The following is a 17,823-nucleotide window of genomic DNA, read 5'->3' on the forward strand; positions in this document are numbered from 1 at the left end:
TACCTTTCTGGTCTGTGCTGAAGCAGGGACTCCTGGCGGTGAGCTGCAAGAAAGTTTTCAGGGTAGGATTTTGACCGGAGCACTGTATTTCACTGTATCCGAGAATCTTACCTGATTCCTGGTTACATTTTTGGGGCATCCAGTAACTCTGGAACCCCACTACATAGCCACAATCTGCAAAGACTTTCTCCACAAAACCCACCCTGAACCTCATAGCCTAGCAATCTCTGCTTGCTGGCACTCCTGAAAAGACAAAAACATACAAATTCTTTATTGTCGCATATTTTACATACAGGCACTGCAGTACATACACAAAAGTCAGGTCCAAGAGCTGACACTCTAGGACCCCAAAACATGGATCAGGGGCAACCAAATGGGCTTGACCTTTATTAGGGAGCCTGGTTACTCCTTAACCGTCACATTCGCTCCCCACAATGCTTTGCATTGACAGCGGCAAGGCATTGTGGGAAGTAACTTTGAAAGCTCCTGCAGTAATTGATAGCTATACCACAGTATACCAATAGCAGGGGCTGCACAAGATATGTGTGTGTGTGTGTGTGTGTGTATATATATTTATATTGTGAGCACATTCACATGTCTTAGGTCTGCAACCCTGCTTTTCAACCATTATCACCTAGCATACAGTGCTCCCACTGCAGCAAGGGATTCTTGGAAATTCTTGGTGACACACAATGTGTCACCTTTTGCCTGGAATATCCATACACATGGAGCCCATTTATTCTTTATTGGCTATATGCTAAATGTGGAGGTTTTTTGTTGCCTTTTTCCCCCACCATAACTTAAAATGTAATGGTAAACCTACCCAGCCAAGAAATATTGCAAAGCAAGTATAAACCAACCTCACACTGATAATACCCATCAAGGTTCGGCGTTGCCCGGGACGTAATTTTCCCGCTTCCCCGTCTCTCTTTCTCTGCTCCCCCTCTCTGTTTCTCCGCTCCCCTTCTGTTTCTCCGTTCCCCCCCTCTCTGTTTCTCTGTCCCACTTCCCCTCTCTCCACCACTCTTTTCTCCTGTGTTCTCCCCCCCCATCACATTACTGCGGCCCCCCCGTGCACAGCGCAGCCCCCCCTCCCATTCCGCCGGCTTAGTGGCGACAGCTCCCCGTCTCTGTGTTCCCCCCCTCTCTGCTCCCCATCTCTTTCTGTTCCCACCCTCTTTGTCTGCTCCCCCCCCGTGTCTCTCTACCCATTCCCCTCTCTGTCCCCCACTTCCCCTCTCTGTCCCCCACTTCCCGTCTGTCCCCCCCCCCCTCTCTCTTGTGTCCGGCATTTCCACCCCTTCACAGTAATGCGGCACCCCGTTCAGATTTCCGTTTCTCCCCGTTCACAGCTGTGCCCCCCCTCGTTGACAGGCAGTGGGGGTGCGCTGCGGTGGCGCCCTGTGGGGGTGAGAGGGGGGGAGGCGAGAGGGTGTTCACAGGGATGGGTGTGGTGGTGGCGGTGTGCTGCGGGGGTGGGCGGGGCTAGTTCCCGGCGGGGGTGGTGATGGTGCGCTGGAGTGGCGGCGGCGGGTTGGTTGTCGGCGCCGGCTCCGTGGGGGAGGGGTGGGGGTGCGGGAGACGGTGTTCACAGGCACTGGAGGTGGCGGTGGCGCGCTGCGTTCTGGCATAAGACTCACTGGGGGTGGCGGCGGCCGGGGGGGGGGAGGGTCTGGTTCCAGGCTCACTGGGGGGGGGGTGGTGGCAGACGGGGGGCTGGTTTCCGGCTCCCTGGGGGTGGCGCCGGCAACGGGAGGGGGGAGGGAGGGGGGAGGAGGGACTGATTCCCGGTTCCCTGGGGGTGGTGGCTGTGTGCTAAGGGTGGTGTGTCTGTCACGCCCTGCGTAGGCATGGCCGTGACATCAGCCCACCCCGTAGGCCAATGAGATGTGGCCGTCCCCGGCCAATCACAGGGGGCACAAACTGACAGAAACATTTTTTCAGATTGGAATATATATGTATATATCATTATCCGGAATATGGCTTTGCATTTCTAATCCCCTAAACCTCACTCATTGCTAAATAAAGTGTGATGTAAAAGAACCTCCACACACAAAGCTATATTTAGTAAGCATTGGTAAGCCATAAGGCACCTTTAGCCCGTTCAATTAGGTCATAAGGTGCCTTACATAGTAAGTATGGTCCCTGATTCCTAGCTGGGTATTCCAACAACATACAAGGAGGTTTTTTTTCACATAGGAGTTTCTCCGTTAGCATTTGAAGGTGGCTGTAGATCTTTGGGGCAGTAGTGGCTACGGACTCTCTATATATTATAAAGGCCAACATCTGTAACCAATAGCCTGAGCCTACAATATTTTGTGGGTGTCCATTCTTCAGGAAATACTAAAGGGTTTGAGGTATGTAGTGAAACTGGGTCTAGTATTTATTTTTTAGTGGGGGGTCACTCACATGAACCACTGCTTTAATAAGCAACAGATGACAAGCCTTATTTTGGTCTTATCAACACCAGGACGTCGAGTTCACGGTTGGTGCAAAACTCGTTGAGTTTCCTCCCACTGCATTGTGCAATATTTAACTTCTTTCATTGCCAGAAGCCAGCAACCCACTGCTCCGAAATGTGTTACTGCACTAAAAAACAAAAATAGATAAAAGACCACTGTGTTTTTGGACACCGGCTAAAATACACAAGTAAGGGGGAGCGGAGATGCACTAAAACTGGAACAGATGACAATTGTTTTGGGTAGTTGGCAGCTTTTCAAAGATCAAATTAACAATATACACAGTAAATCTAACATTGTTCCATGAAAGTAATGAAAAAGAAAAGGCTTATTCAGTGGCAGCATAAACAAAGAAAACGTACAGGGTAAGCAGCTATTTCAACATAGCAATACTGTATTGAAACTTTTCACTTCCTTCAATTTACAGAGAGCAGTGACAAGGGAGAGCAAGAGCAATATACAAGAATTGGAGGCAACTGCATGTACTGTATAAGCCAAATGTGAAAATGCAGTTTCAGCAATACAATACCATACTGATTTATTGCATGTCAGCAAGTGTACAATCAGTACATTTTGACAACAGGAAGAGAGAATAAAATAGAAAAAAAAAAAAAAATATATGAAATAAATACTCTGAAGTTAAGCTTTAGAAGACTTTCTATTTTTATAAACATTTTGGGACTATTCAGGATAACTCAACAGTATCCTGACCGGATTGTAATTGCATTGTGAACCTTTTACAAATATAATATTTAAAATCCAATATCCCCAGTGCTGTCTTTCACCATTCGTCATAATTAGATTAGAAGAGGCGTTGGAAAAGGCCAGCCAAAAGACACAAGACACCGCAGAAAAGGTGAAAGGATCTGAATGAGGATAATTATTATCCCAATAAGCGACTTTATTTTGTTAACATTTTTTCACTGGTAGCCCTTAAAATATGTATTATCCTTAACAGGAAAAAAGCACCCTGCGGGGAGTATCTTAATAGTCCAAAAACAGCATAATAAAAAGGGAGGTTGCCGATTTGGGAGTCAATTTAAATGTCACTTTTTTCGACTAGTGGCTCTTCTGAAGAATACAGTATTTCAGTCACTTTTGTATCAACGCTGGTTTCTTCTTTTTGTGAGCACAAATCCCAAGGTGGAGCCATTCCAGATACCGCACACTCTAAATGTACACATTCCACATAAACTCTGGGCCTCCTACAGGTAATCCCATTTTCACAAGCAAGAGGAAGGCTTCTTCTGGGCGGTGAACGTATTTCATGCAGGGTGCAAGCTACCGACTTAACGCTAGGCCGGTGGCTTAGCCTAGGTGATCAAGAAAAGTGTTCCTTTACTCCTGCTTCAGATGGCTTTGTTGGTGGTGGAGGAGCTGCCCGCATCTGCAGAATGAAAGATATGAACTCATTTTAAGGAGGTCAATAATACAGCTGTGGTGCATGAAATGTGATACAGCTATACAGATGAGGATTGCTGTTGAATCCTTATAAAATCTTCAGTATTCCCTTCTCTGTAGGACCTTTGAGTATCTATTTCTCTTAATAACCACTTACCGGTCTCAAGCGTGTGGCGGCGAAGTCTGGTGAGCCTTGAGAACTCCCCGAACCATCTTGCCTGGTGTCTGAAAGCAGAGGAAAGCACTGATAGCGGATCCAATTCCTTACGGCCTCATTGCATTAGAATAAGTGTAGAAAGAACAGTTGGCCAAACGGTCTATAATTATCAAATCAATCAATCGTGGTGATAACATTCCAAAAAAAAGCCTTTCACAGGGTTGTTCCCTGCATCATAACACAAAATTACCTATACAATAATGTGCAAGCACATACCCGACTCTGCTGAGGATGCTGCTCCATGTAGCTGGATCCTTTGGCTGGAAAACTGAGCAAGCACAGGTGGTGAAAAGGAAGGTGGTGCTGGAGATGGGAGATCCTACAGAAATATAAAGCCAAATAGCTAATATGCTCTAAGGATCCCTCCAACCCTATATATACAATGTTGTACAGCTCTAACTGCAGCACAAGTATAACAGCGAGGCCCAAAATATCTTAAAATGTATGCTAGTTGATCTGAAAATAACAATTACATTTACTGAGATGATTGGCTGAGTAAGTAGTATTTAATTTGTTTATCTTAACTGTTTCCTTTCTTTGAATACTGTAGCTGCCAAAAAAAACAAAAAAAAAAACCTGAAAAACTATTGTTAGAAGACTATTGAATGTGTTTTCACTCCTATTTTTAGAAATGGGATGGAGAATGTAGAAAGTTTCTCTTTCTGATAGTCCAGTTGTCCAGGCCAATGGAAGGTGGGATATTTACTCAAGCAAAATAAATGGGTAAAGGCTGCACTCAATGTTTATAAAAGATAGAAAAATCTTCAAAGGGTGTTGGATTTAAATGTTGATTAATGTTACTGCACTAAAACTGGGGGTGATCTAATGAAAGGGCTGATGCCCTGAAACGTTATCAGTTCTGGTTTTTTTGTGCTGCGCTAAGCTCTAAGCAAATGCATCTTTTAGCATAAATTTCTCTTGATCCTGTATAAATCCTTCCTTGCCTACATATTTACTAAAGGGATGCCAAATCATGAAAAGGCAGTTTTCAAATCCTTTATTGAAGAAACCTGGTAATCGGTCATTAAAAAAAATCCACTTCTCACGGAACAGCCCATATTTTAGAGATTAACAATGAGTTCCAGAATAAAATGTGCATGTAATTACAGTACTTTATGTACAAATAGGTCACTGGTTGTGGTCGCCAAAGCATGGTCTTGCTGAATGTACACACAGGAAGTAGGTAGGAAATTCTGTAACGGGGTGTAAACTATCCTAGCTACAGTATGCTATGCTGCACTTATTCTAATGCAGAAGTAATAGGCCGTGGTTTATAAAACCTTACATCAAGTCAGCAGAACATGCATCAACTATTTCTGTTTCACATAGTAAATGAATGGAATTTCACCTCTGTTTATACTTCTCCAGCCTTACATTTCCCCAGGTAGCTTAACTTCACCATTAAATAAACAATGCACTAGTTACTTTACAACAAAGGAGGGTAGTACACGCACTCAATGAACTGGTATAGAGGTGGGGGGTACGTGGCTGCCGGTGCACTTGCTTCAGGGAGATCCAAGGGTCCCAAGGTAAATAGTCAGGAAGAAGAATGCAGGCACACGGGTCTTAATCTTCATCAAATTTATTGTGCCAGTGAAAGCAACGTTTCGGCAGGACAAAGCTGCCTTTTTCAAGGTGAGAGCCCTCACCTTGAAAAAAGCAGCTTTGTCCTGCCGAAACGTTGGTTTCACTGGCACAATAAACTTGATGAAGATTAAGACCGTGTGACTGTTTTCTTCTTCCCGACAAGTTACTTTACAAACCAGTATCAAAGCAGACAAATTCAGAAAATGTATTTCTTCTTTGAAAAGAAAGGGAACAGACCACATGACCCGTTGTTCAATGATCATGTATGTAGGTTTTTAGGAAACATTTCATAAAAACAAAATGTTTAGAATAGAGAAAATTATTCTTACAAATGACGTAATCGCCAGATTGCGAGATAGACTGGCACTCTAATAGATTGAAAAATTCTGCAAACAGTAACTTGGTGTATAAGAGAAGATTATCATCTAAGGAACTGTTTGAAAAGTACTTTAAAGCATCGGTTCACTACTAAAATACACGGCTGAATGATGCAATGTGAATGACAAATAAAAAGAGATCCAGTAGCTTTGTGGTAAAAGCACATGCTACAGAGTATGACAACCCAGTTCAAATTACTTTGCCAGACATTCAACAAGTTACCTTATCTTCAAGTGTGTCAGGCGATTAGATTGCAATTTTTGGCATTAGAAAAATACACAAAAATCATTATAAAATAATAGTCACAGTCTATATTTATCAGTTAAACTTTGAACCATTGACACTTTACAAAAATCTTTTGACACAAAAAAGAAAAAATCATTGACACTTTACAAAAAAGTATATTGTAGCAAAATGAAGGTGCACCTGGTTTGCTTCTGAATCCTCCCCCAGCAGCTCTTCCACCACCAGTGATGGGAAGACTCCAACCCGGCCATTGAATTCCCCTTTCCAGAACCCGTCATCCACCCCATCTTCATCTTTACGGATAATTTGGATGATGGCTCCATCTGGAAATGTGAGCTCTTCTGCACTCTGACCCTCATAATCATAAAGCGCTCTTGCTAGACACACTAGGAGAAAAAGGTATGGAGAATAGTTTAGCTTTTAGCTCTATTTGTGATGGACAGAAAATGTGTGATCCCAACAGGGAAGGTGTGCCGTGTTAAATGGTAATTTACTTGATTTCAGAACACAAGAAAAGCCAGCAATACATTAAGGAGCAAGCTCAATCCCTCATCCCCTAAATACAAATCAATCCAATGGGCACCGATTCTTTGAAAGAAACAAACGTACAGAATGCGTATGAAAATTGCACTCTATTACTAGTGACAATGCGGGTCGGGATAAAGAATATATATATGATTTATTAACTTCTTTACGGCTATGATTGCTTTGCAATGCATTGCTTCACTATTTCACTTTTCATGGTGTTCCCCTAGAATATTTTTCACCAGTAATCGCCACTCTTCATCCAAACACTTAAATCCATTGTTCCCCATCAAAAAAAAAACGCCAGCCATATTTTTGTACTGTTTTTGAATTGGGCCATCACTCGGACACAGTCTTACGAACGTGAGATTCCTAGTTGACATGGTATTTCAGGAAGGATAACATGGCCATTGTCACACTGTATGTGGGCTCAAAGTTCTAGTAGCCATAGTGGTTCTGGAGAAATATAGATTTGCTGTAGACTGTGATACCTTTTAGGGGACTCACAGAGTTCTGCATAGATGAAACTATAGGGTACAGAGCTTTCGATCTAAACCTCAAACATTTATTTTTAAAGTGTACTGTGAAAGCCCTGTACACTATAATGTAATCCATCAACAACTCTGTTGGTCCTCTAAAAAGGTACCACAACCTACAATAACCACAGATGGATTACATGGCAGATGAACCAAGGTCTCGTAATGCTCATATAGCAGCAATCTTGCTCAGGGAGACCCCTGGTTCAGGTGAACTAAAATCAACAAGGTGGAAAAAAGAATGATGACCAAGATGGGTTGCTACACAGAAATGAACACGAATGTGCAACAAGACAGATACAAAGACCTGCACCTCCTGTTCCAGCCCAGTCCAGCTCGGAAATTCCAGTGAGTGTTTTCTGTGTGTGAAGTCCACCAAAGTGACCTGTGTATGTCCAGTCTGCAACTCTCTGGTTAAGAGCAGAATTATTTATGAAGGCAATGTACTTCTCTGGGACATAGCCGATTTGTGCAGTCTTGTTCCGAGCCTGCAGTTCAAATGAGGAGATACAGTTATTCTAACAGTCTAATAACAGATAAATACATTTCTGTTCCAGGTGTACAAGTATTGAACACGATGTGCTTCTATGCTCATTCAGTCCCTGCAGATTGTGGTTTGTACACTTTTAAAGCGTTGCCTTCCCCTTCTGAAGCTCTCACAGCGTCCAACCCCTGCTACCAGGATTGTTTGCACGCTGTGATACCTATATGCCTCACTATAACAGTACACAGTCATTAAACAAAATATGTAGAATTAATCATTTAATAATTATACAACCTTTCCTATATGAAGATTAGGATATATACATAATATAATTTAAGCATTATCTGAATTCCAAATACTAAAACTATTTTTAACACTGTTGGATAAGCTATTCTTTAATATTCACATTATTCATAAGTATTATGTTGGACTGTGTCTAATGTTTATATATTTGAGGCTTTAAAATTGTTTAGACTTGTAGATATTAATATAGGTCAAATAAAAATACCACTTGCGAGCACATTCACATGTATTCGACACGTCTGCAACCCCTGCCTTTCCCTATTATCTCTTGGCATACTATGCTTCTACTCCATTGTGAAATGGACCAGAAGCAAAAAGTTACACACAGAGAACTCATTTGCATGTCATTACCCAGAATCCCATGCAGCAGTGTAAGCATTGTATGCGGAGAGATAATGGGGAAAGGCAGGGTTGCAGACATGTGAATGTGCTCACCAGTGGTATTTTAATTTCCTGTACATATTCACATTACACGAAATATACAATATATCAATGTGTGTAAGGGAGTGACGTGCAGTGTATTAACGTATTTCTATTTTGACTATTAATTCCGCAGTGCAGTACAGTGAAGGCAATATTATTTATTTATAAAATGTTTTACCAGGATGCTCATAAGCCTTATAAATAGACTAAACGGGTAAATATGTACTGCCTATTAAGAGACTTGAGGCTTGCAAAGTACTGTAGTGCCGACGATTATTCTAAAACAAACCTGGGGCAATCTCCAAAAAGACCCAGGTACATGCTGGGTACATGCTGCAACATTTCACACATTTCTGCAAACAGACTAATGGCCCATTGGATTAACAGCGGGGATCCCTGGCAGTGCCATTCAAACTGAATGGGACAGCCAGAAACCCATGCTGTGTTAATCCGATGGGCCATTAGCCTCTGCAGAAATGTCACTGAAATGTACCCAGCATGTACCTGGCTAGTTTAAGGCAAGTTTAAGGCAAGCTTTAGAATACTCGTTGGCTCGTCTGTAGTGTAAGTTCAGAAACATGCTCAAGTATACCGAAAGGTGGAATGCTAAAAATAATGGGACTTAACCAAGACGATCTCTGCACTGTGGAATATGTGGACACCATAAGAATAGGTTAATAGTATGTCTAGATTGCGAGAGCCATGCTTCTTGGCTTTTGCCCTGAATCTCCGATTCATAATTATACATAATATATTATGGGTTAATGAAAATCTTTAGCACATTAAGCTCAGTGTGTGTGCTACTACTTATTATTGCACTTTTTTTGTGGCAGAAGGTTAAAGAAGGTTTAAGCACCAAAGTAAATGTATTTCATTTTTCCTTGATTTGATTGCATCAAAAAGGTACCACAACATACCATGAAAAACATATCAATGCTGGAGAAAATGTCAACAAAGGCCTTTTTTTCACTACTACTTAGAAGGCCCAAATTAGTTTACTATTGCTATTATTACTGGATAATGGAAGACAGGTGAAATAAAGCAATTTACAATAATCTAAACACAAAAATGTATGTTAGCCTTTAAAATGTTCAATGTTCATTGACATATAGGTTTTGTGGATATATTTTACACACACCTCAGAGGTTTATATTTCAGAGCTAGAGACGTACTAGAAGGTAATCGCTGAAGCTAGGTTATGGTAGGCTCAGGGTAATGTGAAGGAGTACTAATCCATGGAAAAAGTGCTTGATTTGTGGATAGCCTTCCAATATGATTCTATAGAACCTCCATGAAGACCAGGGCATATTTGCATAGAATCAACCGAACATTACTGGGTTCCAAAGAATAAACTATTGGGGTCAGGTAATACAATGATGGTGATTAATCTTGTATTGGAGTGCCTTTGTGGTCACCTTTCTCTTGGGGACTGTTTCTTCGGCACTGGATGAAGAGTTAACATTGATGGCTTGCATGTGATTGGTTTCCTAATGGTTTTATGGTACTGAATGTTTTTGTGTAAGGTTGCCAAGGGTCAAAACATCCCCAAACTGACCTTTACCCACTCTTCTACATCTCCATCCTCAATGACCTCCAGTCGTTCACCTTGAGTGATCGTCAGCTCATCTGACTGGGAAGCCTGGATACGACATACATTAGGATTTTTAGCAGAAAAAGATAATGGATAACTCTAGTTCAAAAAGATAATGGATAACTCTAGTTCAGTTCTCAATGGACAAAATGGTACTCATTTTAAATCAGTCCCACTAGTTAGAAAAAGTGTATTTTGTATAAATATGCTTTCTGTTTTCCATTTTGATCGCCCACTTCAGTGTAAAAATTCCTTATTCATTTCCGATTACGGAGAAATATTAATGTAAAATAAAGATCTCTAAAAACATGCTTTATAAAGTACAGATGTAGTAGGCTTCATTGATCTCTTTTGGTGGGATATGTTGCGCCAACACTGCCAATGAGTCCCATAGAAAATCTATGATACTCTGCGTTATTATGGAATATGTTGTGTTTCCTAGGGCAACAATGAAGCCTGCTATTTCTGTAATCCCTGAACACTACTGAGTTAAGCCCCAATAAAGTCTGTACTTCTCACCCATTCCTTGACATTTGTATTGCCTATTTCTCAGTTAAACCTTTTTTGCCTAAATTTACAAAGCTCCTAAACATAATTTGTGAAACAGCAGCAAAACAAACTGCAGAGAAGTTGTTACGTGGCAGAGGGCTTTTACTTCATTGCCAGCCATTAAGGAGCTGGAATGTGTGACTGCAGTTTTAAAAAGGGATATACTGTATAATTATATCATATTCTTATACCATCAACTATTTGAAAACTGGATTTAGTGAACACCATCTAGAATTAAACCGCACTACTACTGCTGTACTTTGTACAGTGGGTTCTTTAATAATGTTTGCGATAACGGTTGAGAATGCAAAGGCCCTCATTCTATGTTGTCCGAAGTGGCCTTTCAATCTCTATTGAAGTCCATAAGTATTTCTCTCCCCCCCACAACCCCCCCAAAATGGCCTGAACAGCCACTTTGCACTAGAGAGAGTTACCTCCAAAGTGTCATCCGCCAGAACCCAGAAATCATGTTATACTGCATCAAAATGACACGTACACAGACAATTCTGCTTCACACATGTGGAAGCCGAGTTAAACATAATATAAATAAGCAATGTCGTTTCTTTATTGAAAACACATACTGTACATAAAGTGTCATGGCAATAAAAAATAATAATAAAAGGTTTACAGCAACACTTGGCAAACTTATAATGTTCAACAGAACTTACAAATGTTTCTAAATCATTTCCTAAGATGATGTACATTTAACAGCTTTTATGACCAAATTCCACCATTTGGAAGGTGGAAGTCATTCAATTGACTCGATAATCAACTATTTAATGTTCTTATTTTAAGTTAAGTTATATAAAAAAAGGAAACAAAATTAAAACACAGAAACAAGAAATCTGAGTTAAAAATGTTATAAAGCTTTGTGTAGTAAACCTACTGTAGCAGGTAACAGCTATGTCCATGTATAGATAGAGAATTGGAATCATTAAAGTGGGTTGGAACAAAAATGAACAGCTCACGTTCCTATTTTCTCTCCTGGATCCTGTACAGTGCATAGATGAAGAAGTACTGTATATAAGATAGATCATTTTCTTTTAAGATTGAAACACACCTGGTAACTGTACAGCACTTGACAAGGAGATGGATAGGAACGGGAACCACTCAAACTTAGGCTGGATTCCTCAAATATCTCACCGTTGTCATCACAGTCATCAAACTCTGTGAAATCAAATTCTTCCTGAAAGAGCATGAAAAGGACTACCAATAATCGGGACCCAAGACTTACCCCATGCACAGAAGGAAACTCATCAATATTTTATTGCATGTTTCTTAAAAAAAAAATTCAAAAAAAAATAGAGATTGGGCTGAAATCTCAAAGCCATAAAACAAAATTGTTATGAGCTTTTAACAAATGCTAGTGTAGAAATCTGGCAAGAAACCTAACTCCAATTGAACAATCTTCAATGATGTGGTCTAGTAAAACAGAGAGAAAGGAGTCTGAAATTAATGACCCAACCTGTAACACTATTTGAAATGTATATGCTCTAGTGAGGGCACTGGTGGCCAACTCCAGTCCTCAGGGTCCACCAACAGATCAGGTTTTAAGGATATTCCTGCTTCAGCACAGGTGGCTCAATCATTGACCGAGCCACCTGCCCTGAAGCAGGGATATCCTTAAAACCTGACCAGTTGGTGGTCCGTGATGACTGGACTTGGCATCCCCTGCTCTAGTGCTTTGTCCATACCCTGTTGATCTCTAAGGTTTTTCATTTCATAGCAAAAGAAATGAACTATTTACACTATTGACTTAACTGAAATCCAAGTGGCAGAGTCTATTATTGCTGGAAGGGTACCAACAAATTATGAGATTAGACAGCTATCTTACTGTGGGTGAAATGTCTCCATTAGACATCCTGGCTTCACTCAGCCGCCTCTCCTGCTCAAGCTCTTCATTAGCTTGCACCATGGCGCCAGACAGCCAGGTATCCACATCCACACTGGCCTGGCGTAACAGCTCCACTCGGGCATCAGCCTTCACCTTGCTGACCTATATAGGGAGACTTGTTAAAGCAAGACAGTGGACCATGCCAAAAAAAAAAGCAAACAAAAACCAGAATTCTACACTGCGAATATAAAAACGCAAGATAGAAAAAAGATCCGAGTGACAGCAAAACCTTGCAAACAGCAGAACTCACCGGTCAAAAATTGAAATAAAACAATCTTCATTTAAACTACATAAAAAATGATGACATGCAGACAAAAAAGCTCCTCCTCCCACGCCGCTAGTGGCGCTTTCTGTATTATAGTGCCTACTATCCTTAAGTGTCTGCTACGGCATTTATGAATTACATTGACACTGCTCGGGCAGGTTTCTCCTAGAGCTAACAGCCAGCTGATTTGGTTTACGGAATATAAAAACGCGACGGATAATCTGGGATGATGTATTTTTATGATCTGAACAAAAAAAGATCCTAAACGTGCACTTACTCTTACAAACACATGGTTTTAATGTTATTTCCCGTCTTACAAACACCTAAACGTACCATCCCGCTCAACTAGATTTTAAACCGTAAGCCATTTAATATGATCGACGTTTCTTAAATATGTTATAATTTAATATATTTGTAAATGTAGGACAGGAAGCCTAACTCCGTTGAAAAAAAAAAAAAAAAAAAGTATGATTAAGAGTTCATAAGGGGCTCGCACCCAACTGAGGGGGAAAAACTGCATACATGAGGAACGAGTTAGTAAGTGCCTCTTAAAACATTACAACCATCCACTGCAAAATCTCCCCGTGGAAATTAAATTCCTACGATTAATTTTGGGAACCACAAAGAAAAAGTAAGCATTGTTTGAAAAAAGAACTTGCAGTTGACAAAGAAAGTAGAGACCAAGAAAACGTCTTCAATCCTTTTAACTTCAAAATGTATGGATTAGAACAATGGAAACATGTCAGAGTTTACAGTACTTTGACTCAATGGGGTCCAAACATACAGTACCTATCCTATGTGCATTAAAAAAAATACTACTGTTTGGTTGCCTCCGATTTACAGTATTCAAGTGACCTTGTCAGTCAATTTAGAACACGTGAAACGCAGGCTTGAAAGCAATAAAATTACTTAAAAAAGCAAGTTCATTTTTGTGAGGCTGCCACTATAAGCAATGAAAGATTCTTTAGGAGGAAGTTGAGCAAAGCAACAAATTATAGAAAACTTTGGGGGGTGGGGTGAGGGAGTGGGGGAGTGGGAAGGGTGCTGGATAAAAATCTCAAATACTGTAGTTCTAAAAATGAAACGCTGTAAAAAGGGAACGGGTATCTGTATAATCTACAATTTGACACACAATCTTAACAAGTTCCTTGACGTTGGTTGCAGGCTTGAAATATTTGGCCAAAGAATAGAACTAAATGACCCATACGTAGGACACGGAAAAATATAGGAAAAAAAACCCCATATACGGTAGTAAAGAACTAAACAATGTGTCAAATAGGATGTGCATTGGGGCTTCTTTGTTTATTGTAGTATCAGTATAATTTGTCAGCCTGCCAAGTCTAGTACACCATATAGAAAAGATCAGGTTAAGACACCATTATTAAGATGCCCACACCATTAATATTGAAATGAATGGAAAAAAATTAGACTGTGCCTAACTGCAAGAAAGCTCGATAATGTATTTTGTTTTTCAACTGTTAATTAAAATGTATCTGTGTATATTGAGCAAGGAAAACAAACCTGATCCTTTTTGGATTTGACTTATTGTGACTTATTCAGCTTATATATAAAAAAGGGATAGGGATTTACTTATCGTTATATTATTAATCGCTGCTCTAATTCCTGCCTCTAAACATGAAAATACTTTAAGAACAGTAATAAATGTGACCCTGTTTTTTTTCCCAAACACTCACTTTTTTGAGCCCCTTATGGAAGCCATTTCTAGAATCCTGAAATCTAATAAGAGACTGGGATTTATCCCAGGCCCACACTTCTTATCCTCATTATCCGCAGAACACCAACCGTTGTGGCTGCAGTGATCAGCCTTTTTACTGCTCAAGTTACAAGTAAGAGGTAATGTCCCAGTTGTGATTGTCTCAAAAGTATTGTGTTACCTTGCAAGAATAATAGTATCAATTGCCTAATACATGCATTTAGAGCTAAATACATATTGTGGTGCAGCCTTCTTCTCCAAGCAGAACCATTTTATTTTTGTTCTAAAATTAAGGAGTTATAGAAAAAAAAAGTAAATCAATGAACCCTTACACCCTCTTCTTACCATTTTAATCTATCCCTTGGTACCCTGTTTGGGGTTCTTTGTAAGCGCCCAGCATGCACTAAACTCAACCTTTTAAAGATTTTTGACTGAGCTACCTGTGCTGAAGCTGGGATATCCTTAAAACCTGACCTGTTTGGGGTCTTGAGGACTGGAGTTGAGCCCCCCTGATCTAGCTGCCCCTTATCTTTTTACAATAAATAGCATGTGGCATCAAGATGTATAATAACAGATTCAAGAACATGGGACCAAAATACACCTGAAAAAATAAATACCGTTTCAAGTAATGTTTTAAATCACAGACTAAGAATCATCAGCAAAAAAAAATAAAAAATCATTAGGACAACAGATACATCAGATCTAGGCATTGTCCTGTGGCTTACCTCCGCTTTCCTCACAGTTTCCTTCACTTCCTCCATCTTCAACTCCATGCTGGGCATTACATCTTCAGAGGAAGTTGTCCTTCTGGCTTCCAACCTCTGCAGGACCTGAATGTAATGACAAAACTCCGCTATGAAACATTCTGCAAGCATCTGGACTAATAAGAATAATATATATATATATATGTAACGGTATTTCTGGCCCGGCCTGACCCACCCAATCTCACATTGGCCCCTGTGGTCTAACCGGTCCCCATTACAGTGTGGTAGTGTCGGGTGGTGCACCTGTTGGCTACAGGACTCCTGAGTCTCCCGCATGATGGTGTGTGGGGAGGACCCGTCCAGACAGGCAGCTGAGGTAGTGTGCTGAGTTCCAGTGCAGCGCCTCCACCTCATCAGGGTCCCTGCGTCCGCATGGGGATGGTCCTGGTGAGGAACTCCTCGGTGGTGCAACCTCCTGTGTAATCATACTCTCACACACAGGGGTCTTTCTGATCAGCTCCATCTTTATTGTACTGGTGGGCATAGCTGCCCTCCACAATGGGGTGTACTTAGCCAATCATTTTCCAGCCGCTTCCCTTTGGTAGGTATGTCTCCTAGATTAGGGATTCACTGCTCTGTGCCAGGTCCCTGGACACAGACTCCTAAATCAGCTACTATAACATAATTGTCAGCTAGTCTCTGAACTCTGCAAACACCTTGCACGAACTTGAACTCCTTCCTCAACTAACTTTAGAAAACAGTGCTGTGCCTTATGTAACTTCTGAGGCTGACACACCTCTGACATCACTAACCATGGAGTCAGAGCATGTGACCAGTCCCATCCATACACAGAGCACCCCACCAGGGTGTGAGGGAAAACCTCCATGATTACTGCTGGCATGCCCACACTTACCAGGCCTTGCTGCCAGCAGGAGAGATAACTGTAGGCATTTTACATGACCGCTACATATATATATATATATATATATATATTAGAACCCCTTTTTAAAGCAGACATTCAGGAATCAATTCCTAAAAGAGATACACTAGTAAAAACAGCTTTTGCCTAAGTTGTATGGTGATATATTTCTACCAGGGTGTCTATGTATGGTATATACACCAGGTTGTGGGATATTAACCCCATGTGTTACACACCAACGAATGGAGCACTTTTTTTACCATCTGTTACCACACTCTTACACACGTGTGATCTAAGGTGCACATGAATTGTTATGTGTTTGCTTGTTAACATCTTGATTTATCCATAGTGGTCTAACAGTAGGTTTGGGAAGTTATTTCCCTGTGTCCCTTTCTCTGAGAAGTAAGGTATATCTCTGACCATCTGATCGTTCACTATATACCCTAGCATTCAAGGGAGGCTGCACAAACATACAAACATAGTGTGTTCCTCATGATTGCGAACCGTTTGCAGTTTTGAAGCACCTCTAGGATATAGATCAGTATATATATTCCTGTAACACACATACACACATTAGAACCAATAGATGGCAGCATTCCTATATACGAACTGACTGCATGAACTTGAAGACCCACTATTCACCATTGAGGAATTTTAAACACACTATTGTGTGTGTGTGTGTGTGTATATCTATATCTATAACAGTCCTTTAATTGTATATATTATGGCATGATTGTTGATTAACTGGTTTATTGTTTTTGATTTTAGTGTACAGTAGGAGTTTGAGCTATAGCTCAGAGATGCAATTGTTCTCAACACCTAGCTGTAATTCATCTGAACGAGTGCAATCTATAGGATTTCTTGTGTCTCCGTGCCTAGGGAAACATTTTTGTGTTCTATGTCTCTATATATTCCCTTTGCACCTCAGTAACTTGATAAACGTTGATTAATAGGTTGAGCGGTAGGACAACTGTTTGTGTCGACCATACTGTATATGGCAAGTGTTTCTATTCTACAGTACCAGACACTTTTCGGCAATGAAAGACACCTTATTGTCCATTAGCTTAGAAGCTGTCTTGGGTCAATATTTACGGAGAAGTGCTATGCCATTTGGGTTATGAAAACAAAATTGTTTGACCATTGTTGTTCTGTATATTTAAATGAACACCATTAACGGGTGATCTTTGTTGCTAGAAGAGCTCTCAATGCACCAAAATGTGAGTCATGGGTTTGAGCTTTGACTAGTTTGGAATGAATTTGCACTCTTTCATTCTATAATAACACGTTAAACAGAATTTCTGGATCAACAGTCTTTTAAATGAAACACAGGAGAACGGACATCTATTTTCAGTAAGAGCTTGTGTGACAGCTTTATATGAATTTACACTGCAAAATCTTCTTTGGTAATTTTTTCTAACCAGTCATCAATGTCGTTATTTTTTCTTTTTTGCAATGTGGCACATTTCATTTGATCCTAAACCTGTTAACCAATGGAGCAAAAGTCTTTATACAGCACTTCGTTCTAAACAGTCTAGTTGAAGGACAAAAATAGAGAGCCCTTTGAAAAATCTACTTTCTGAGATACAGTGAATTGAGTGGGCGTGTTTATACATAATAATCTGGAGTTT

The 17,823-nt window shown here is 40.5% G+C and overlaps 1 protein-coding gene across 8 annotated transcripts in view; it reads right to left on the reverse strand.

The window, feature by feature from the left end:
• Positions 1-2,835: 2,835 nt before the first annotated feature.
• The window catches only part of FCHSD1 (FCH and double SH3 domains 1), an 88,503-nt gene continuing 73,515 nt past the window's right edge, over positions 2,836-17,823 (reverse strand). For 6 of the 8 annotated variants that reach the window (XM_075602004.1, XM_075602001.1, XM_075602003.1 and 3 more), the window contains 9 exons: positions 15,298-15,402; positions 12,534-12,695; positions 11,760-11,885; positions 10,115-10,198; positions 7,657-7,837; positions 6,469-6,674; positions 4,294-4,396; positions 4,018-4,085; positions 2,836-3,846 (listed from right to left, as the gene is read on the reverse strand). In XM_075602004.1, the coding sequence (XP_075458119.1) occupies positions 3,781-3,846; positions 4,018-4,085; positions 4,294-4,396; positions 6,469-6,674; positions 7,657-7,837; positions 10,115-10,198; positions 11,760-11,885; positions 12,534-12,695; positions 15,298-15,402 (1,101 nt within the window). In that variant the 3' untranslated portion in view covers positions 2,836-3,780. The remainder of the gene's footprint in view (positions 3,847-4,017; positions 4,086-4,293; positions 4,397-6,468; positions 6,675-7,656; positions 7,838-10,114; positions 10,199-11,759; positions 11,886-12,533; positions 12,696-15,297; positions 15,403-17,823) is intronic. The other 2 variants (XM_075602002.1, XM_075602007.1) reach the window with 1 other exon arrangement.

The sequence above is a fragment of the Ascaphus truei genome, chromosome 5 (assembly GCF_040206685.1).
Source record: "Ascaphus truei isolate aAscTru1 chromosome 5, aAscTru1.hap1, whole genome shotgun sequence".
In the NCBI taxonomy this organism is placed as follows: Eukaryota; Metazoa; Chordata; class Amphibia; order Anura; family Ascaphidae; genus Ascaphus; species Ascaphus truei.